At 42.4% G+C, this 23,579-nt stretch overlaps 1 protein-coding gene, 1 long non-coding RNA gene and 1 pseudogene across 2 annotated transcripts; all 3 read right to left on the reverse strand.

Moving 5' to 3' along the window:
- Positions 1-16,182: 16,182 nt before the first annotated feature.
- Positions 16,183-16,725, reverse strand: LOC148293820 (uncharacterized). Its single transcript, XM_088254611.1, has one exon. It carries the CDS (start codon positions 16,723-16,725, stop codon positions 16,183-16,185), a length of 543 nt encoding a protein of 180 aa, XP_088110737.1.
- Positions 16,726-18,264: 1,539 nt separating this feature from the next.
- LOC148293821 (uncharacterized) lies at positions 18,265-19,722 on the reverse strand (annotated as a pseudogene).
- A 96-nt stretch (positions 19,723-19,818) lies between these two features.
- LOC148293822 (uncharacterized) lies at positions 19,819-22,283 on the reverse strand. The gene is made up of 4 exons (XR_015836719.1): positions 22,084-22,283; positions 21,120-21,183; positions 20,155-20,220; positions 19,819-19,979 (listed from the first exon to the last, which is right to left on the reverse strand). It is a non-coding gene; the product is annotated as an uncharacterized LOC148293822 (long non-coding RNA).
- Positions 22,284-23,579: the final 1,296 nt, after the last annotated feature.

Raw genomic sequence — 23,579 nt, forward strand, 5'->3', positions numbered from 1 at the left:
TGGGTTGTTCTAGAGATCGGATTTCATTCAAAATTAACCAAATGACTCCTCCCACCATATTATGATGTTGCCCAAGTTTTGGGCTCGATCCGAAATCAGTAGGTGTAAGAAATTGGACAATTTATGTTCAATGGCAGTTCGTTCCCAATCGGAGGGGTTGGTGTATTCCATAGTTCTAGAGATCGGATTTCACTCAAAACTAACAAAATGACTCCTCCCACCACATTATGAGGTTTCCCCAGCGTTGGGCTCGATCTGAAATCAATAGGTGTAAGAAATTGGACAATTCAAGTTCAAGGGCAGTTCGTTCCTAATTGGAGTGGTTGGTGTTTTGGGTAGTTCTAGAGATCGGATTTCACTCAAACTTAACCAAATGACTCCTCCCACCATATTATGCTGTTGCCCAAGTTTCGGGCTCAATCCAAAGTCAATAGGTGTAAGAAATTGGACAATTTATGTTCAAAGGCAGTTCGTTCTTAATCGGAGTGGTTGGTGTATTCCATAGTTCTAGAGATCGGATTTCACTCAAAACTAATAAAATGACTCCTCCCACCACAGTATGATGTTTCCCCAGCATTGGGATCGATCTGAAATCAATAGGTGTAAGAAATTGGACAACTCAAGTTCAAAGGCAGTTCGTTCCTAATTGGAGTGGTTGGTGTTTTGGGTAGTTCTGGAGATCGGATTTCACTCAAACTTAACCAAATGACACCTCCCACCATATTATAATGTTGCCCAAGTTTTGGGCTCGATCCGAAATCAATAGGTGTAAGAAATTGGACACTTCATGTTCAAAGGCAGTTCGTTCCTAATTGTTGTGGTTGGTGTTTTGGGTAGTTCTAGAGATCGGATTTCACTCAAACTTATCCAAATGACCCCTCCCACCATATTATGATGTTGCCCAAGTTTCGGGCTCGATCCAAAATCAATAGGAGTAAGAAATTGGACAATTTATGTTCAAAGGCAGCTCATTCCTAACCGTAGTGGTCGGTGTATTCCACAGTTCTAGAGATCGGATTTCACTCAAAGCTAAACAAATGACTCCTCCCACCGTATTATGGTGTTGCCCAAGTTTTGGGCTCGATCCGAAATCAATAGGTGTAAGAAATTGTACAATTCAAGTTCAAAGGCAATTCGTTCCTAATCGTTGTGGTTGGTGTTTTGGGTAGTTCTAGATATCGGATTTCACTCAAACTTAACCAAATGACACCTCCCACCATATTATGATGTTGCCCAAGCTTTGGGCTCCATTCGAAATCAATAGGTGTAAGAAATTGGACAATTCAAGTTCAAAGGCAGTTCGTTCCAAATTGGAGTGGTTGGTGTTTTGGGTAGTTCTAGCGATTGGATTTCACTCAAACTTAACCAAATGACTCCTCCCACCATATTATGATGTTGCCCAAGTCTTGGGCTCGATCCGAAATCAATAGGTGCAAGAAACTTGACAATTTATGTTCGAAGGCAGGTCATTCCTAACCGGACTGGTTGGTGTATTCCACAGTTCTAGAGATCGCATGTCACTCAAAACTAAACAAATGATTCCTCCCACCATATTATAATGTTGCCCAAGTTTTGGGCTCGATCCGAAATCAATAGGTGTAAGAAATTGGACAATTCAAGTTGAAAGGCCGTTCGTTCCTAATTGTTGTGGTTGGTGTTTTGGGTAGTTCTAGAGATCGGATTTCACTCAAACTTAACCAAATGACACCTCCCACCATATTATGATGTTGCCCAAGTTTTGGGCTCAATCCGAAATCAATAGGTGTAAGAAATTGGGACAATTTATGTTCAAAGGCAGTTCATTCCTAATCGGAGTGGTTGGTGTATTCCATAGTTCTAGGGATCGGATTTCACTCAATACTAACCAAATGAATCCTCCCACCATATTATGTTGTTGCCCAAGTTTTGGGCTCGATCCGAAATCAATAGGTGTAAGAAATTGGACAATTTATGTTCAAAGGCAGTTCGTTTCTAATTGGAGTGGTTGGTGTTTTGGGTAGTTCTAGCGATCGGATTTCACCCAAACTTATCCAAAGGACTCCTCCCACCATATTACGACGTTGCCCTAGTTTTGGGGTCGATCCAAAATCAATAGGTGTAAGAAATTGGACAATTCAAGTTCAAAGGCAGTTAGTTCCTAATTGGAGTGGTTGGTGGTTTGGGTAGTTCTAGAGATCGGATTCCACTCAAACTTAACCAAATGACTCCTCCCACCATATTATGATGTTACCCAAGTGTTGGGCTCGATCCGAAATCAATAGGTGTAAGAAATTGGACAATTCAAGTTCAAAGGCAGTTCGTTCCTAATTCTCGAGGTTGGTGTTTTGGGTAGTTCTAGAGATCGGATTTCACTCAAACTTAACCAAATGACACCTCCCACCATATTATGACGTTGCCCTAGTTTTGGGCTCGATCCGAATTCAATAGGTGTAAGAAATTGGACAATTCAAGTTCAAAGTAAGTTCGTTCCTAATTGGAGTGGTTGGTGTTTTGGGTAGTTCTAGAGATCGGATTTCACTCAAACTTAACCAAATGACTCCTCCCACCGTATTATGACGTTGCCCCAGTTTTGGGCTCGTTCCGTAATCAATAGTTGTAAGAAATTGGACAATTCTAGTTCAAAGTCAGTTCGTTCCTAATTGGATTGGTTGGTGTTTTTGGTAGTTCTAGAGATCGGATTTCACTCAACCTTAACCAAATGACTCCTCCCACCATATTATGATGTTGCCCATGTTTTGGGCTCGATCCGAAATCAATAGGTGTAAGAAATTGGACAATTCAAGTTCAATGGCAGTTCGTTCCAAATTGGAGTGGTTGGTGTTTTGGGTAGTTCTAGAGATCGGATTTCACTCAAACTTAACCAAATCCATCCGCCCACCATATTATGATGTTGCCCAGGTTTTGGGCTCGATCCGAAATCAATAGGTGTAAGAAATTGGACAATTCAAGTTCAAAGGCAGTTCGTTCCTAACTGGTGTGGTTGGTGTTTTGGGTAGTTCTAGAGATCGGATTTCACTCAAACTTAACCAAATGACTCCTCCCACCATATTATGATGTTGCCCCAGTTTTGGGCTTGATCCGAAATCAACAGGTGTAAAAAATTGGACAATACAAGTTCAAAGGCAGTTCATTCCTAATTGGAGTGGTTGGTGTTTTGTGTAGTTCTAGAGATCGGATTTTACTCAAACTTAACCAAATGACTCCTCGCACCATCTTATGATGTTGCCCAAGTTTTGGGCTCGATCCGAAATCAATAGGTGTAAGATATGGGACAATTTATGTTCAAAGGCAGTTCATCCCTAATTGGAGTGGTTGGTGTATTCCATAGTTCTAGGGATCGGATTTCACTCAATACTAACCAAATGAATCCTCCCACCATATTATGTTGTTGCCCAAGTTTTGGGCTCGATCCGAAATCAATAGGTGTAAGAAATTGGACAATTTATGTTCGAAGGCAGTTCGTTCCTAATCGGAGTGGTTGGTGTATTCCATAGTTCTAGAGATCGGATTTCACTCAATACTAACCAAATGAATCCTCCCACGATATTATGATGTTGCCCAAGTTTTGGGCTCGATCCGAAATCAATAGGTGTAAGAAATTGGACAATTTATGTTCAAAGGCAGTTCGTTCCTAATCGGAGTGGTTGGTGTATTCCATACTTCTAGAGATCGGATTTCACTCAAAACTAACCAAATGACACCTCCCACCATATTATGATGTTGCCCAAGTTTTGGGCTCGATCCAAAATCAATAGGTGTAAGAAATTGGACAATTCAAGTTCAAAGGCAGTTCGTTCCTAATTGGAGTGGTTGGTGTTTTGGGTAGTTCTAGAGATCGGATTTCACCCAAACTTAACCAAATGACTCCTCCCACCATATTATGATGTTGCCCAAGTTTTGGGGTCGATCCGAAATCAATAGGTGTAAGAAATTGGACAATTCAAGTTCAAAGGCAGTTCGTTCCTAATTGTTGTGGTTGGTGTTTTGGGTAGTTCTAGAGATCGGATTTCACTCAAACTTAACCAAATGACACCTCCCACCATATTACGACGTTGCCCTAGTTTTGGGGTCGATCCAAAATCAATAGGTGTAAGAAATTGGACAATTCAAGTTCAAAGGCAGTTAGTTCCTAATTGGAGTGGTTGGTGGTTTGGGTAGTTCTAGAGATCGGATTCCACTCAAACTTAACCAAATGACTCCTCCCACCATATTATGATGTTACCCAAGTGTTGGGCTCGATCCGAAATCAATAGGTGTAAGAAATTGGACAATTCAAGTTCAAAGGCAGTTCGTTCCTAATTCTCGAGGTTGGTGTTTTGGGTAGTTCTAGAGATCGGATTTCACTCAAACTTAACCAAATGACACCTCCCACCATATTATGACGTTGCCCTAGTTTTGGGCTCGATCCGAATTCAATAGGTGTAAGAAATTGGACAATTCAAGTTCAAAGTAAGTTCGTTCCTAATTGGAGTGGTTGGTGTTTTGGGTAGTTCTAGAGATCGGATTTCACTCAAACTTAACCAAATGACTCCTCCCACCGTATTATGACGTTGCCCCAGTTTTGGGCTCGTTCCGTAATCAATAGTTGTAAGAAATTGGACAATTCTAGTTCAAAGTCAGTTCGTTCCTAATTGGATTGGTTGGTGTTTTTGGTAGTTCTAGAGATCGGATTTCACTCAACCTTAACCAAATGACTCCTCCCACCATATTATGATGTTGCCCAAGTGTTGGGCTCAATCCGAAATCAATAGGTGTAAGAAATTGGACAATTCAAGTTCAAAGGAAGTTCGTTCCTAATTGGAGTGGTTGGTGTTTTGGGTAGTTCTAGAGATCGGATTTCACTCAAACTTGACCAAAAGACTCCTCCCACCATATTATGATGTTTCCCCAGTTTTGGGCTCGATCCGAAATCAACAGGTGCAAGAAATTGGACAATTCAAGTTCAAAGGCAGTTCATTCCTAACTGGAGTGGTTGGTGTTTTGGGTAGTTCTAGAGATCGGATTTTACTCAAACTTAACCAAATGATTCCTCGCACCATATTATGTTGTTGCCCAAGTTTTCGGCTAGATCCAAAATCAATGGGTGTAAGAAATTGGACAATTTATGTTCAAAGGCAGTTCATTCCTAACCGGAGTGGTTGGTGTATTCCACAGCTCTAGAGATCGGATTTCACTCAAAACTAAACAAATGACTCGTCCCACCATATTATGATGTTGCCCAAGTTTTGGGCTCGATCCGAAATCAATAGGTGTAAGAAATTGGACAATTCAAGTTCAAAGGCAGTTCGTTCCTAAGTGTTGTTGTTGGTGTTTTGGGTAGTTCTAGAGATCGGATTTCGCTCAAAGTTAACCAAATGACACCTCCCTTCATATTATGATGTTGCCCAAATTTTGGGCTCGATCCGAAATTAATAGGTGCAAGAAATTGGACAATTTATGTTTAAAGGCAGTTCATTCCAAACCGGGGTGGTTGGCTTTTCGTTCCTAATTGGAGTGGTGGGTGTTTTGGGTAGTTCTAGAGATCGGATTTCACTCAAACTTAACCACATGAATCCTCCCACCATATTATGATGTTGCCCAAGTTTTGGGCTCGATCCGAAATCAATAGGTGTAAGAAATTGTACAATTCAAGTTCACAGGCAGTTCGTTCCTAATTGTTGTGGTTGGTGTTTTGGGTAGTTCTATAGACCGGATTTCGCTCAAACTAAACCAAATGACACGTCCCTCCATATTATGATGTTGCCCAAGTTTTTGGCCCGATCCGAAATCAATAAGTGTAAGAAATTGGACAATTTATGTTCAAAGGCAGTTCGTTCCTAATTGGAGTGGTTGGTGTTTTGGGTAGTTCTAGAGATCGGATTTCACTCAAACTTAACCAAATGACTCCTCCCACCATATTATGTTGTTGCCCATGTTTTGGGCTCGATCCGAAATCAATAGGTGTAAGAAATTGGACAATTCAAGTTCAAAGGCAGTTCGTTCCAAATTGGAGTGGTTGGTGTTTTGGGTAGTTCTAGAGATCGGATTTCACTCAAACTTAACCAAATGACTCCTCCCACCATATTATGATGTTGCCCAGGTTTTGGGCTCGATCCGAAATCAATAGGTGTAAGAAATTGGACAATTCAAGTTCAAAGGCAGTTCGTTCCTAACTGGTGTGGTTGGTGTTTGGGGTAGTTCTTGAGATCGGATTTCACTCAAACTTAACCAAATGACTCCTCCCACCATATTATGATGTTGCCCCAGTTTTGGGCTCGATCCGAAATCAACAATTGTAAGAAATTGGACAAGTCAAGTTCAAAGTCATTTCGTTCCTAATTGGAGTGGTTGGTGTTTTGGGTAGTTCTAGAGATCGGATTTCACTCAAAACTAAACGAATGACTCCTCCCACCTTATTATGATGTTGCCCAAGTTTTGTGCTCGATCCGAAATCAATAGGTGCAAGAAATTGGACAGTTCAAGTTCTAAGGCAGTTTGTTCCTAATTGTTGTGGTTGGTGTTTTTGGTAGTTCTAGAGACCGGATTTCGCTCAAACTAAACCAAATGACACGTCCCTCGATATTATGATGTTGCCCAAGTCTTGGGCTCGATCCAAAATCAATAGGTGTTAGAAATTGGACGATTTATGTTCAAAGGCAGTTCATTCCTAACCGGAGTTCTTGGCTGTTCGTTCCTAATTGGAGTGATTGGTGTATTCCACAATCCTAGAGATCGGATTTCACTCAAAACTAAACGAATGACTCCTCCCACCATATTACGATGTTGCCCAAGTTTTGGGCCCGATCCGAAATCAATAGTTGTAAGAAATTGGACAATTCAAGTTCAATGGCAGTTCGTTTCTAATTGGAGTGGTTGGGGTTTTGGGTTGTTCTAGAGATCGGATTTCACTCAAACTTAACCAAACGACTCCTCCCACCATATTGTGATGTTCCCCAAGTTTTGGGCTCGATCCGAAATCAATAGTTGTAAGAAATTGGACAATTCAAGTTCTAAGGCAGTTCGTTCCTAATTGGAGTGGTTGGTGTTTTGGGTAGTTCTAGAGATCGGATTTCACTCAAACTTAACCAAATGACTCCTCCCACCATATTGTGATGTTCCCCAAGTTTTGGGCTCGATCCGAAATCAATAGGTGTAAGAAATTGGACAATTCAAGTTCAAAGGCAGTTCGTTCCAAATTGCAGTGGTTGGTGTTTTGGGTAGTTGTAGAGATCGGATTTCACTCAAACCTAACCAAATGACTACTCCCACCATATTATGATGTTGCCCAACTCTTGGGCTCGATCCGAAATCAATAGGTGTAAGAAATTGGACAATTCAAGTTCAAAGGCAGTTCATTCATAATTGGAGTGGTTGGTGTTTTGGGTAGTTCTAGAGATCAGATTTCACTCAAACTTAACCAAATGACTCCTCCTACCATATTATCATGTTGCCCAAGTTTTGGGCTCGATCCGAAATCAATAGGTGTAAGAACTTGGACAATTTATGTTCAAAGGCAGTTCGATCCCAATCGGAGTGGTTGGTGTATTCCGTAGTTCTAGAGATCAGATTTCACTCAAAACTAACCAAATGAATCCTCCCACTATATTGTGTTGTTGCCCAAGTTTTGGGCTCGATCCGAAATCAATAGGTGTATGAAATTCTACAATTTATGTTCAAAGGCAGTTCGTTCCTAATCGTAGTGGTTGGTGTATTCCATAATTCTAGAGATTGGATTTCACTCAAAACCAACCAAATGACTCCTCACACCATATTATGATGTTTCCCAAGTTTTAGGCTCGATCCGAAATCAATCGGTGTAAGAAATTAGACAATTCAAGTTCAAAGGCAGTTCGTTCCTAATCGGAGTGGTTGGTGTTTTGGGTAGTTCTAAAGATCGGATTTCACTCAAACTTAACCAAATGACTCCTCCCACCATATTATGATGTTGCCCAAGTTTTGGGCTTGATCCGAAATCAATAGGTGTAAGAAATTGGACATTTCAAGTTCAAGGGCAGTTCGTTCCTAATTGGAGTGGTTGGTGTTTTGGGTAGTTCTAGAGATCGGATTTCACTCAAACTTAACGAAATGACTCCTCCCACCATATTATGATGTTGCCCAAGTCTTGGGCTCGATCAGAAATCAATAGGTGCAAGAAATTGGACAATTCAAGTTCAAAGGCAGTTCGTTCCTAATTGGAGTGGTTGGTGTTTTGGGTAGTTCTAGAGATCGGATTTCACTCAAACTTAACCAAATGACTCATCCCACCATATGATGAAGTTGCCCGAGTTTTGGGCTCAATCCGAAATCAATAGATGTAAGAAATTGGACAATTAATGTTCAAAGGAAGTTCGTTCCAAATCGGAGTGGTTGGTGTATTCCACAGTTCTAGAGATCGGATTTTACTCAAAATTACCCAAATGACTCCTCGCACCATATTATGATGTTGCCGAAGTTTTGGGATCGATCCGAAATCAATAGGTGTAAGAAATTGGACAATTTTTGTTCAGCGGCAGTTCGTTCCTAGTCGGTGTGGTTGGTGTCATCCATAGTTCTAGAGATCGGATTTCTCTAAAAACACACCAAATGACTCCTCGCCCCATATTATGATGTTGCCCAAGTTTTGGGCTCGATCCGAAATCAATAGGTGTAAGAAATTGGACAATTCAAGTTCAAAGGCAGTACGTTCCTAATTGGAGTGGTTGGTGTTTTGGGTAGTTCTCGAGATCGGATTTCACTCAAACTTAACCAAATGACTCCTCCCACCATATTACGATGTTGCCAAAGTTTTGGAATCGATCCGAAATCAATAGGTGTATGAAATTGGACAATTCAAGTACAAAGGCAGTTCGTTCCTACTTGGAGTGGTTGGTGTTTTGGGTAGTTCTAGAGATCGGATTTCACTCAAACTTAACCAAATCACTCCTCCCACCATATTTTGATGTTGCCCAAGTTTCGAGTTAGATCCAAAATCAATAGGTGTAAGAAATTGGACAATTCGAGTTCAAAGTCAATTCGTTCCTAATCGGAGTGGTTGGTGTATTCCACAGTTCCAGAGATCGGATTTAACTCTAAATTCACCAAATCACTCCTCCCACCATATTACGATGTTGCCCAAGTTTTGGACTTGATCCGAAATCAATAGGTGTAAGAAATTGGACAATTCAAGTTCAAAGGCAGTTCGTTCCAAATTGGAGTGGTTGGGGTTTTGGGTAGTTCTAGAGATTGGATTTCACTCAAACTTAACCAAATGACTCCTGTCACCGTAATATGATGTTGCCCAAGTTTTGGGCTCGATTCGAAATCAATAGGTTTAAGAAATTGGACAATTTATGTTCAAAGGCAGTTCGATCCCAATCGGAGTGGTTGGTGTATTCCGTAGTTCTAGAGATCGTATTTCACTCAAAATTATCCAAATGACTCCTCCCACTATATTATGACGTTGCCCAGGTTTTGGGCTCGATCCGAAATCAATAGGTGTAAGCAATTGGACAATTCAAGTTCGAAGGCAGTTCGTTCCTAATTGGAGTGGTTGGTGTCTTGGGTAGTTCTAGAGATCGGATTTCACTCAAACTTAACCAAATGACTCCTCCCACCATATTATGATGTTGCCCAAGTTTTGGGCTCGATCCGAAATCAATAGGTGTAAGAAATTGGATAATTCAAGTTCAAAGGCAATACGTTCCTAATTGGAGTGGTTGGTGTTTTGGGTAGTTCTAGAGATCGGATTTCACACAAACTTAACCAAATGACTCCTCCCACCATATTATGATGTAGCCCACGTTTTGGGCTCGATCCGAAATCAATAGATGTAAGAAATTGGACAATTCAAGTTCAAAGGCAGTTCATTCCGAATCGGAGTGGTTGGTGTATTCCATAGTTCTTGAGATCGGATTTCACTCAAAACTAACCAAATGACTCCTCCCACCATATTATGATGTTGCCCAAGTTTTGGGATCGATCCGAAATCAATAGGTTTAAGAAATTGGACAATTTATGTTCAAAAGCAGTTCATTCCGAATCGTAGTGGTTGGTGTATTCCATAGTTCTAGAGATCGAATTTCACTCAAACTTAACCAAATGACTCCTCCCACCATATTATGTTGTAGCCCACGTTTTGGGCTCGATCCGAAATCAATAGGTGTAAGAAATGGGACAATTTATGTTCAAAAGCAGTTCATTCCGAATCGGAGTGGTTGGTGTATTCCATAGTTCTTGAGATCGGATTTCACTCAAAACAACCAAATGACTCCTCCCACCATATTATGATGTTGCCCAAGTTTCGGGCTCGATCCGAAGTCAATAGGTGTAAGAAATTGGACAATTTATGTTCGAAGGCAGTTCGTTCCAAATCGGAGTGGTTGGTGTATTCCATAGTTCTAGAGATCGGATTTCACTCAAAACTAACCAAATGACTCCTCCCACCATATGATGATGTTGCCCAAATTTTGGGCTTGATCCGAAATCAATAGGTGTAAGAAATTGGACAATTCAAGTTCAAAGGCAGTTCGTTCCTAATTCGAGTGGTTGGTGTTTTGGGTAGTTCAAGAGATTGGATTTCACTCAAACTTAACCAAATGACTCCTCCCACCATATTATGATGTTGCCCAAGTTTTGGGCTCGATCCAAAATCAATAGGTGTAAGAAATTGGACAATTTATGTCCAAACAGTTCGTTCCTAATCGGAGTGGTTGGTGTATTCCATAGTTCTAGAGATCGGATTTCACTCAAAACTAACCAAGTGACTCCTCCCACCATATTATGTTGGTGCCCAAGTTTTGGGCTTGATCCGAAATCAATTGGTGTAAGAAATTGTATAATTGAAGTTCAAAGGCAGTTCGTTCCTAATTGGAGTGGTTGGTGTTTTGGGTAGTTCTAGAGATCGGATTTCACTCAAAACTAACCAAATGACTCCTCCCACCAAATTATGATGTTGCCCAAGTTTCGGGCTCGATCCGAAATCAATAGGTGTAAGAAATTGGACAATTTATGTTCGAAGGCAGTTCGTTCCGAATCGGAGTGGTTGGTGTATTCCATAGTTCTGGGGATCGGATTTCACTCAAAACTAACCAAATGATTCCTCCCACCATATTATGATGTTGCCCAAGTTTTGGGCAGACCCGAAATGAATAGGTGTAAGAAATTGGACAATTCAAGTACAAAGGCAGTACGTTCCTAATTGGAGTGGTTGGTGTTTTGGGTAGTTCTAGAGATCGGATTTCACTCAAAACTAACCAAATGACTACTCCCAACATATTATGTTGTTGCCGAAGTTTTGGGCTCGATTCGAAATCAATAGGTGCAAGAAATAGGACAATTCAAGTTCAAAGGAAGTTCGTTCCTAATTGGAGTGGTTGGTGTTTGGGGTAGTTCTTGAGATCGGATTTCACTCAAACTTAACCAAATGACTCCTCCCACCGTATTACGATGTTGCCAAAGTTTTGGAATCGATCCGAAATCAATAGTTGTAAGAAATTAGACAATTCAAGTTCAAAGGCAGTTCGTTCCTAATCGGAGTGGTTGGTGTTTTGGGTAGTTCTAAAGATCGGATTTCACTCAAACTTAACCAAATGACTCCTCCCACCATATTATGATGTTGCCCAAGTTTTGGGCTTGATCCGAAATCAATAGGTGTAAGAAATTGGACATTTCAAGTTCAAGGGCAGTTCGTTCCTAATTGGAGTGGTTGGTGTTTTGGGTAGTTCTAGAGATCGGATTTCACTCAAACTTAACGAAATGACTCCTCCCACCATATTATGATGTTGCCCAAGTCTTGGGCTCGATCAGAAATCAATAGGTGCAAGAAATTGGACAATTCAAGTTCAAAGGCAGTTCGTTCCTAATTGGAGTGGTTGGTGTTTTGGGTAGTTCTAGATATCGGATTTCACTCAAACTTAACCAAATGACTCCTCCCACCATATTATGATGTTGCCCAAGTTTTGGGCTCGATCTGAAATCAATACGTGTAAGAAATTGGACAATTCAATTTCAAAGCCTGTACGTTCCTAATTGGAGTGGTTGGTGTTTGGGTAGTTCTAGAGATCGGATTTCACTCAAACTTAACCAAATGACTCCTCCCACCATATTACGATGTTGCCCAAGTTTCGGGCTCGATCCAAAATCAATACGTGTAAGAAATTGGACAATTCAAGTTCAAAGGCAGTACGTTCCTAATTGGAGTGGTTGGTGTTTTGGGTAGTTCTAGAGATCGGATTTCGCTCAAAACTAACCAAATGACTCCTCCCACCATATTATGATGTTGCCCAAGTTTCGGGCTCGATCCAAAATCAATAGGTGTAAGAAATTGGACAATTTTTGTTCGAAGGCAGATCGTTCCTAATCGGAGTGGTTGGTGTATTCCATAGTTCTATAGATCGGATTTCACTCAAAACTAACCAAATGACTCCTCCCACCATATTATGATGTTGCTGAAGTTTTAGGCTCGATCCGAAATCAATAGGTGTAAGAAATTGGACAATTCAAGTTCAAAGGCAGTTCGTTCCTAATTGGAGTGGTTGGTGTTTTGGGTAGTTCTAGAGATCGGATCTCACTAAAACTTAACCAAACGACTCCTCCCACCGTATTATGATGTTACCCAAGTTTTGGGCTCGATCCGAAATCAATAGGTTTAAGAAATTGCACAATATATGTTCTAAGGCAGTTCGTTCCTAATCGGAGTGGTTGGTGTATTCCATAGTTTTAGCGATCGGATTTCACTCAAAATTAACCAAATGACTTGACAGGACCCGACCCAAATTCCACTTTGGAATCCGAGCCGAACCCTGTGCGTGTCCGACACCTGGCAAGTGCCGGGCACAAATGACCTAATTGCCCTTCTAGTCAAACAATTTCTTAAACAACTGGAGTTTGACTTCTGCCGAAAAACTCAGCAGAGTCTCCCCTGAAATGGACCAAACCCAAGATTACACCTGTCAAACATGCATATAAAATATACACCAACTGCCAGTATACAAAGATTTTACATACTAACAGGTAGACAAGTGTTCTAGGGCAATATCAGAGCATTTATACAGAGTAGATTACAAGTACAAAAAAATAAATAAACAAAACCCTACTTTGTCAAGGAACGCGGCGGAAAAAGGACTCGGCCCGGTGGTGGAGCACTGATGCACGACTACTGCCTGGGGGCGCAAAACATTAAAAAGGTGAGTGGACCAAAAACAAAGTTTAGAAAGTAGCATAAAAACATACTAACCCCTCTGTAAAAACAGTTAAGAAACTATAACATTTCTTTATTCATAATTGTACTGAAATCAATGTAATCATATTTATATACATATATATCAATCATATGCTTGATCAATTGTTAAGTCTTTGAAAACATTGAAAACACTTTAAATCTACCACCTAGGTGTACCCATTTAGTAATCCGTCAATTCCTTATAATCCGTCAATTCCTTTAATTTCCGTCAATTCCTTTATAATCCGTCAATTCCATTCTCATGCCACCGGAGTGACACGTCCTAGCAGACCTCGGGAAACACAAAGTCAACCCGAGCCGCAATCCTAGCAGAATTCAGGGGACACTTGGTCGGCCTGATCCGCATTCCTCACACCCACGGTTTGGGCGTCCCCGAAACTCGTGGGGCGGTGTCTAGCATGCTGACTTACCCGAAGGCAACTGGATGTCCGTCGACATCAATATAACCGAAGGCAACATAATTTTATTCCAAAGGCAACTTTATTTCCGAGGCAACATTTATTATACTGAAGGCAACCTTGGGTACCTATGGTGGCTTAAAATAAATGTATATATATATATAATTCTTGAAAAAGATTAAAGTTTATAAAACTACTTATAAAACTATTCCTTAAATCCTGCTGCCATTTAATCTGATAATACCTCAGTTCTAACTTTCCAAATCCTTTTTTAAATGTTCCACTAGGCAGCACATAAATAAACAGAAATATTTAAATCTATCAAGTCATGCTAGGAAAGCTGTATTCAGTAAAACTTATTCAAGATCAAATAATGAAATTAAAATGCATAAAACGTTTATAAAACAAACAGTCCACTCACAGATACTCTGAGCTAGCTGGACCCTTTGAAGGTCCCTCCTGCGGGTCACCTGGTGCCCGTGTGCCTGTATAACCATCATAATATTTTATTAAAAACTCTGCTCAGTAATATAATATTAAATTAAAAACCCTGACCCCCGGCTCCGAAAAGTGCGTGCATCACTTTAAAAGTCATTCCTATGCCCACATTAGCTTTTCCTCTCAGTGGACACGCTTTAGAAGTATCTCGGGACTCAAAAGCGATAAAGTCCCTAAAAGTCAACTTGGGACCCCGTGGGGTCCACGACCTCAGAATTCCGATCTGATCATTCCTAGAGGTTCCAACAAGCCTAGGACACATGTCTCGAGAGTTTGGTCTCGATCGGACGGTCGGATTGCTCACGATCGCACGATCGGACGAACGAACGATTTTCCGTAAATCTAGCCCTAGGGTTGGCTTTTTCGGAGCATCCGGGACTCCGATTGACGATCCGTCGAATCCTACACGATCCTGAAATTACCTAGAACGACATACTCCAGTTTGACTACGATCCAACGGTCCGAACATATTGAACCCGGAAAACGCACACTATGCGAGATCCGTTCGGGGTTCAAACGTTATCCGAATTGAGATCCGCGAAATCCTACGCGCTCGTGAGGACACGAGGATCGTTCTGGGACCAAGAGTGGTCCCTGATACCTGGCCCACGCGCCGTCCACGCGCCGGCCGCGTGTGGGTGTGCCTAACAATTCCGGCGACCGGAAAATCTCTAAACCGCCGGCCCAAACTCCTAGTTTAGGTAAAACACAAAATTTGGAACCACTTTTGTTCTTGGACTAAGGCCAAAAGGTGACCGGAAGTGACTGATTCCGGCATCCTAAGATCGGCAGAAACTTAACTCGAACATTAACCTCTTAAACCTCAAAATCTCTCCAATCCTACCCAACCATCAACTAGAGCATGAAAATCAGTCGAAAAACCATACCTAATTCGTCCGATTCGGTGACCGGAGGAGGGAGAACGAGGATTTGAAAATTCAGAGAAAATCTGGCGCGATTTTCTGGTTTTTTTTTTCTTCTGGCAGCTTCGTGGCGGCTGGACGGCGGGGGAAGGCGTCGGACGGCTGGGGGAGGTGGCACCGGTTCATTCTTGGCCTGTCCGGCGTGCGTGGTGGTGGTTGAGAGGCTTGGTGGTGGTCGGCTGAAGCACAGTTGGGGGAGAGAGGAAAGAGACGTGGGGAGAGAGAGAGAGAGTGAGGAGAGAGAGAAGAAATCTGGTTTTAAAATCTGACTTTTTTTCCAAAATTTCAATTATGCCCTTTTTCATAATTTGATCGTATTATCTTCAATACGACTCGGAATTGAGCCCATTACGTGTCTACGGACTCGTTTTGTCGTGCTCTACGCAGTGGTACAAGTGGATTTTCCAAATTCTTTCTCGGTCAAAAAGTCAACTTAAAACCTAATAAATTATTCCGAGGGTAGTTTAGTCTTTTCCTTCATTAAATTAATAGTTAAATAATAATTAAGGTTTGGGTTGTTACAATCTACCCCCCTTATGAAAATTTCGTCCTCGAAATTTACGTACCTGTCACTCGAAGAGGTAAGTATACTGGGCCAGCACCTGTTCTTCAGGTCCCCAAGTGGCCTCCTCCACATCGTGACTCCTCCACAAGACCTTCACTAGTGGAATCTCTCTGGATCGAAGCACTTGCATCTTCCAATCTAGAATCTAAACAGGTTGCTCCACACAACTCAAAGTCATCCATCGATTCTATGAGCTGCTCTTCCAAGACATGAAATGGGTATGAAATATACTTCTGGAGTATGGATACGTGAAATACGTCGAATAAACAGGAAAGATCTGCTGGCAATGCAAGTTTGTAAGCTACTACGCCCACCTGCTCAACAATCTCGCATGGCCCAATCTAGCGAGGACTTAGTTTTCCCCCGCTTCCCAAATCTCACTATGCCTTTCCAAGGCGATAATTTCCAAAATACCCAACTTCATCGTACTTCCTCAGGGTCCGAAAAGCGTGAACATGAAATCCATAGTAATGTGCTTTAACTTATTCGGATGTGGTTGCAGCAATCCTGATGAGTTCCGTCCCTCTGTCTTAACTTGCTGACAACCAGATCTTTATTAACGTACTCTGCTACCTCTCTCTTCTTGAAAGGCCACCCGTACTATTCCCTTAGAGTACAATACATCTTAATGCTGCTAGGGTGCATGGCAAAAGCGGACCAACGGGTCTCATCAAGATTTTCTCTTTTCAGTGCCTCATCATTAGAAACATACAACCTCTTGCCTACCCTCAAGGCTCTATCATCCCTTACTGAGTTATCCGTCTTGTCGCCAATCTCAACCTCTAATCTCAGTGTACAGACTAACAAATCTCGAGACTGGGCTTCAATTATTCGCTCAACTAGCACTGGTTTCACATAGAAAGTAGCTAACAGTGCTCCTTGATCATCCATACCTAGCCCAACTCTCAATTTCCTCCTTTCCACCAAATATGGCAGACACCTCCCTCGAAAATGAGGTACCGATCCCGAGAACTTCCTGCTGAGGATATCAGCTACCATATTTACTCTACCTGGGTGATGCTCGATAGATCCCTCATAGTCTTTCATAACTCTAGTCATCTCCTTTGCCCCAAGTTCAATTCCCTCTGGGTGAACAGATACTTCAACTCTTAAGATCCTTAAATGTCTAGCACGTTTCCCCATAAAGATAGTGTCGTCAAAACTTCAGAGCAAACACTACCACGGCAAGTTCCAAATCAGGAGTAGGATAGTTCAACTCATGCTTCTTAAATTGCCTAGAAGCATAAGCGATTACCCTACCATGCTGCATCAGCACACAACCTAATCCTTGTCGGGATGCATCACTGTAAATTACGAAGTTCCCCGTGTCGTCCGGTAGTGCCAATACCGAAGCGATGGTCAACCTGGTTTTGAGTTCATTGAAACTCTCTTCACACTCATCTGACCATTCAAACTTGACTCCCTTCCTTGTCAAACGAGTGAGAGGTGCCGCTATGGTAGAGAAACCTTCCACAAAGCGACGATAGTACCCGGCTAACCCAAGGAAACTCCGTATCTCAATAACACTAGTTGATTGTGGCCAATTCACTACTGCCACAACTTCCTGGGGATCCACATCAATACCTTATGTAGAAATCATGTGCCCCAAGAAACTCACTCTGTCCAACCAAAATTGACACTAGCTGAACTTGGCATACATCTGTTTCCGCCTCAAAGTCCTCAGCACACTTTCCAAAAACTGGATGTGCCCCCCTTTGACTTTGGAGTATACCAAGGTATCATCTACGAACACAATCACAAAGTGTTCCAAGTAACATCGGACACCTTGTTCATGAGATCCATAAACGCAGCTGGAGCGTTAGTCAATCCAAATGGCATCACCAGAAATTCATAGTGCCCATACCTCGTCCGAACTGCTGTCTTAGGCACATTCTCCTCCCTAATACGTAGCTGATGATAACCTGACCTCAAATCAATCTTAGAAAATACCTTGGCACCCTTAAGCTGATCAAACAGACCATCTAACCATGGCAACGAGTACCGGTTCTTTGCTGTGACCTTAATCAACTGCCTGTAGTCACTACACAATCTCATGGTGCCATTCTTCTACCCAACAATAATACTGGAGCACCCCATGGTGAGAAACTGGGTTGGATGAGACCCTTGTCTACCAACTCCTATAACTCTCCTAGAACTCTCCAGTAACTGAGCCTTTAACTCTCTTAACTCTTCTGGTGCCAATATGTACGGCGCCTGAGAAATGGGGTTCGTACCTAGAGCGAGCTCAATAGTGAACTCAAGCTCTCGGTGAGGTGATATACCTTGAAGGTCCTTCGAAAACACATCTAGAAATTCTTGTACCATGGAATATTCTCCAATCTCAATCCATTTTCTCGGGTGACGACAACATGCGCCAAGTATCCTGAACACCCCTTTCTAAGCACCGTCTTGCCCTCAAAGCTAAAATGAGGCAAGATGGAAGGACTTTGCGCTCACCGTAAGATGTCACCTCAGGTCGTCTGGGACTACGGAACAAGACCTCCTTTCTGAACAATCTACTGAGGCTTAGTGCTTGTCTAACCAATCCATCCCCAAAATTACCTCCAACCCGACCTTATCTAGGGGAATCAAATCCACCTCCAGAAATACATCTCCTACCAACACCACTAACTCGATACACTGCACCAACCATAAAGGTCTCTTCTGTAGGTATGGAGATCGCTAGCTCATTTGTAGAATTGAGAGTCTCCCGTCAGTGTTGTGGGCAAAACTAGGTGTGACACACAAATACGTAGCCCCAAAGTCAACTAAAACTCTAGCAGAAATTCCAACAACTAGTGTAATACCTGTAATTGTGTCAAGTGACGCCTGTACCTCCTGCTGCGACATAATGTACCCTCTACTCATAGCCCTGGAATGTCCACCTCGTCCCCTCTGTTGTCAACCGTCTCTGCTGGCTACACTGGTTTGGGCCCCACCGCTAGACGAAGCCCCTAAAAACTGTGGTGTTCCCTGAGTCGGTGCAACTGTCATCTCTCCACCCTGAAAGAGCATTGGGCACTCCCTCCGGAAATGTCCAGACCGTCCACAATTATAGCATCCAGGAGCACCCTGTTGACAAGGTCCAGAATGGTACCTGCCACACTCTACACACTGGGGATGACCTCTCCTGCTCGAATTTGACTGTAACTGTCTCCCTGCACCTCTAGTTGTACCACCTCTAAAGCGGTTCCCAAAACTGCCACTCTGGTTAGAGCCCCCACTGGAACTAACTCCAGGTCGAAAATCTCCATAACTACGGCTGCTAGATGATCCCGAACTAAAACTACCCCTTTTCGATGACCCCTGACTAGGACCACCCACCTCAAACTGTCGCCTACGGGAATCCCCCCGTACTTTGACCATCAACTGGCTACTCTCAATCAGTGAGGCCGTCATAACCAGGTCTGCGAAATTAGTTAGCCGCTGATTAATCACAATATCCCTGATCGAAGCCTTCAAGCCTCTGGTGAACAATTGGCACTTCTTTCTTTCATTTGCGACCAGTGGAATGCAATACTTAGATAACTCGTTAAACTTATGTTCGTACTCCACTACCGTCATCCCACTTTGTTTTAGTTGCAGAAACTCTTCCATCTTCATATTTTGGTATGCGAGTGGATAGAACTGCACATCAAACACTGCTCTGAAATTTGACCATGTAATGGCTGATGGGTTCTGATATCTCCTCCTGATTGATTCCCACCAATATTTAGCATCTCTAGCCAAAAATAAAGTGGCCAGGGTCACTCTGTGATCCTGCGGAACAGCCATCACCTCGATAAGCCACTCTATCCTCTCTATCCACTCCTCAGCTACAGCTGGGCCACCATCACCGTCAAAATCGGTGGCCCCTAACCTCCTTGCCTGATCTACGTAACTCAGAGAAAGATCCCTGGATTGCCCAGTTCTGGATAGGGCCTGAGTCAACAATTCCAAAGTCTGCGAGAAACTGACATCTCCCGGCAAAGTGGGAATCACTGGTTCGGCCCCTGCTGGGTCTCCAACAGTTAACTGCCCTACCGGTTCAAGTACTGACGAAGGAATAGGGGATTCTTCTGGTTCTGCCTGGGGATCCTGTTCCCAGAGTCGGGGTGATTGTCTAGTCCCTCGGCGAGTGCCACCACGTTTAGGGCCCATGATTCTGTCACAAGAAACAGAAACTCATTAAAACTGGATTGCACAAAAAGTGCGGAGTCTACAGGAAGTTAACCTAATGCTCTGATACCAAGTTGACAGGACCCGACCCAAATTCCACTTTGGAATCCGAGCCGAACCCTGTGCGTGTCCGACACCTGGCAAGTGCCGGGCACAAATGACCTAATTGCCCTTCTAGTCAAACAATTTCTAAAACAACTGGAGTTTGACTTCTGCCGAAAAACTCAGCAGAGTCTCCCCTGAAATGGACCAAACCCAAGATTACACATGTCAAACATGCATATAAAATATACACCAACTGCCAGTATACAAAGATTTTACATACTAACAGGTAGACAAGTGTTCTAGGGCAATATCAGAGCATTTATACAGAGTAGGTTACAAGTACAAAAAAATAAATAAACAAAACCCTACTTTGTCAAGGAAGGCGGCGGAAAAAGGACTCGGCCCGATGGTGGAGCACTGACGCACGACTACTGCCTGGGGGCGCAAAACATTAAAAAGGTGAGTGGACCAAAAACAAAGTTTAGAAAGTAGCATAAAAACATACTAACCCCTCTGTAAAAACAGTTAAGAAACTATAACATTTCTTTATTCATAATTGTACTGAAATCAATGTAATCATATTTATATACATATATATCAATCATATACTTGATCAATTGTTAAGTCTTTGAAAACATTGAAAACACTTTAAATCTACCACCTAGGTGTACCCATTTAGTAATCCGTCAATTCCTTATAATCCGTCAATTCCTTTAATTTCCGTCAATTCCTTTATAATCCGTCAATTCCATTCTCATGCCACCGGAGTGACACGTCCTAGCAGACCTCGGGAAACACAAAGTCAACCCGAGCCGCAATCCTAGCAGAATTCAGGGGACACTTGGTCGGCCTGATCCGCATTCCTCACACCCACGGTTTGGGCGTCCCCGAAACTCGTGGGGCGGTGTCTAGCATGCTGACTTACCCGAAGGCAACTGGATGTCCGTCGACATCAATATAACCGAAGGCAACATAATTTTATTCCAAAGGCAACTTTATTTCCGAGGCAACATTTATTATACTGAAGGCAACCTTGGGTACCTATGGTGGCCTAAAATAAATGTATATATATATATAATTCTTGAAAAAGATTAAAGTTTATAAAACTACTTATAAAACTATTCCTTAAATCCTGCTGCCATTTAATCTGATAATACCTCAGTTCTAACTTTCCAAATCCTTTTTTAAATGTTCCACTAGGCAGCACATAAATAAACAGAAATATTTAAATCTATCAAGTCATGCTAGGAAAGCTGTATTCAGTAAAACTTATTCAAGATCAAATAATGAAATTAAAATGCATAAAACGTTTATAAAACAAACAGTCCACTCACAGATACTCTGAGCTAGCTGGACCCTTTGAAGGTCCCTCCTGCGGGTCACCTGGTGCCCGTGTGCCTGTATAACCATCATAATATTTTATTAAAAACTCTGCTCAGTAATATAATATTAAATTAAAAACCCTGACCCCCGGCTCCTAAAAGTGCGTGCATCACTTTAAAAGTCATTCCTATGCCCACATTAGCTTTTCCTCTCAGTGGACACGCTTTAGAAGTATCTCGGGACTCAAAAGCGATAAAGTCCCTAAAAGTCAACTTGGGACCCCGTGGGGTCCACGACCTCAGAATTCCGATCTGATCGTTCCTAGAGGTTCCAACAAGCCTAGGACACATGTCTCGAGAGTTTGGTCTCGATCGGACGGTCGGATTGCTCACGATCGCACGATCGGACGAACGAACGATTTTCCGTAAATCTAGCCCTAGGGTTGACTTTTTCGGAGCATCCGGGACTCCGATTGACGATCCGTCGAATCCTACACGATCCTGAAATTACCTAGAACGACATACTCCAGTTTGACTACGATCCAACGGTCCGAACATATTGAACCCGGAAAACGCACACTATGCGAGATCCGTTCGGGGTTCAAACGTTATCCGAATTGAGATCCGCGAAATCCTACGCGCTCGTGAGGACACGAGGATCGTTCTGGGACCAAGAGTGGTCCCTGATACCTGGCCCACGCGCCGTCCACGCGCCGGCCGCGTGTGGGTGTGCCTAACAATTCCGGCGACCGGAAAATCTCTAAACCGCCGGCCCAAACTCCTAGTTTAGGTAAAACACAAAATTTGGAACCACTTTTGTTCTTGGACTAAGGCCAAAAGGTGACCGGAAGTGACTGATTCCGGCATCCTAAGCTCGGCAGAAACTTAACTCGAAAATTAACCTCTTAAACCTCAAAATCTCTCCAATCCTACCCAACCATCAACTAGAGCATGAAAATCAGTCGAAAAACCATACCTAATTCGTCCGATTCGGTGACCGGAGGAGGGAGAACGAGGGTTTGAAAATTCAGAAAAAATCTGGCGCGATTTTCTGGTTTTTTTTTTTTCTGGCAGCTTCGTGGCGGCTGGACGGCGGGGGAAGGCGTCGGACGGCTGGGGGAGGTGGCACTGGTTCATTCTTGGCCTGTCCGGCGTCCGTGGTGGTGGTTGAGAGGCTTGGTGGTGGTCGGCTGAAGCACAGTTGGGGGAGAGAGGAAAGAGACGTGGGGAGAGAGAGAGAGAGAGTGAGGAGAGAGAGAAGAAATCTGGTTTTAAAATCTGACTTTTTTTCCAAAATTTCAATTATCCCCTTTTTCATAATTTGATCGTATTATCTTCAATACGACTCGGAATTGAGCCCATTACGTGTCTACGGACTCGTTTTGTCGTGCTCTATGCAGTGGTACAAGTGGATTTTCCAAATTCTTTCTCGGTCAAAAAGTCAACTTAAAACCTAATAAATTATTCCGAGGGTAGTTTAGTCTTTTCCTTCATTAAATTAATAGTTAAATAATAATTAAGGTTTGGGTTTTTACATGACTCCTCCCCCCATATTATGATGTTGCCCAAGTTTTGGGCTCGATCCGAAATCAATAGGTGTAAGAAATTGGACAATTCAAGTTCAAAGGCAGTTCGTTCCTAATTGGAGTGGTTGGTGTTTTGGGTAGTTCTAGAGATCGGATTTCACTTAAACTTAACCAAATGACTCTTCCCACCATATTATGATGTTGCCCAAGGTTTGGGCCCGATCCGAAATCAATAGGTGTAAGAAATTGGACAATTCAAGTTCAAAGGCAGTTCGTTCCTAATTGGAGTGGTTGGTGTTTTGGGTAGTTCTAGAGATTGGTGATCAGTTCATAATTGTATATCATTTTATACCCCTCTAGCTTATGATTTGATTATGTTATTGAGTTAAACTTGTGCTTGTAATCCCTTTTCTGTTAATCATTCAGTTCATTGGGCCTTAGATAGCAATGGTGGGTTTGGATAGGAAAAGATGCAAAATGGTGCAAAAACGAGCAGACTGAATTCGCAATTTGTTTCGGCCTTAACTTCCTCCTCCCAAATTGTATTGGCCCAATTAATATGTGGTTGAAAAGAAGAGATTCTGAACTGCAAGATGGACTGCTAAAACATATCGATTGATGAAGCCAAGCCCAATCCATGGGCCCATCAAAATGCACACCATACATTCCAGTCTATTTTCGACAGTCAACTTGCAAGGCCCAAACCATACACCTATAATTCTCATATGGGAATGCATTCTTCATCAAAGTTGTTCCAATGTGTGTCTATTATGACATATCCAAATTTGAGCCCCATTGGATACATATTGAAATCTCAGGCCTTCATATACGATGCCTGGTTAAGCAGCATCTTTTATTTCCAGCAACCAAAAGAAAACCCACATGGGTTGGCAGCAAAAGGCAGCCACAATTGAACACCTTTGAACACCCATGTGAAGAAAGCTTG

Source organism: Prunus avium, chromosome 6, assembly GCF_965620075.1.
Source record: "Prunus avium chromosome 6, drPruAviu1.hap1.1, whole genome shotgun sequence".
Lineage (NCBI taxonomy): Eukaryota > Viridiplantae > Streptophyta > Magnoliopsida > Rosales > Rosaceae > Prunus > Prunus avium.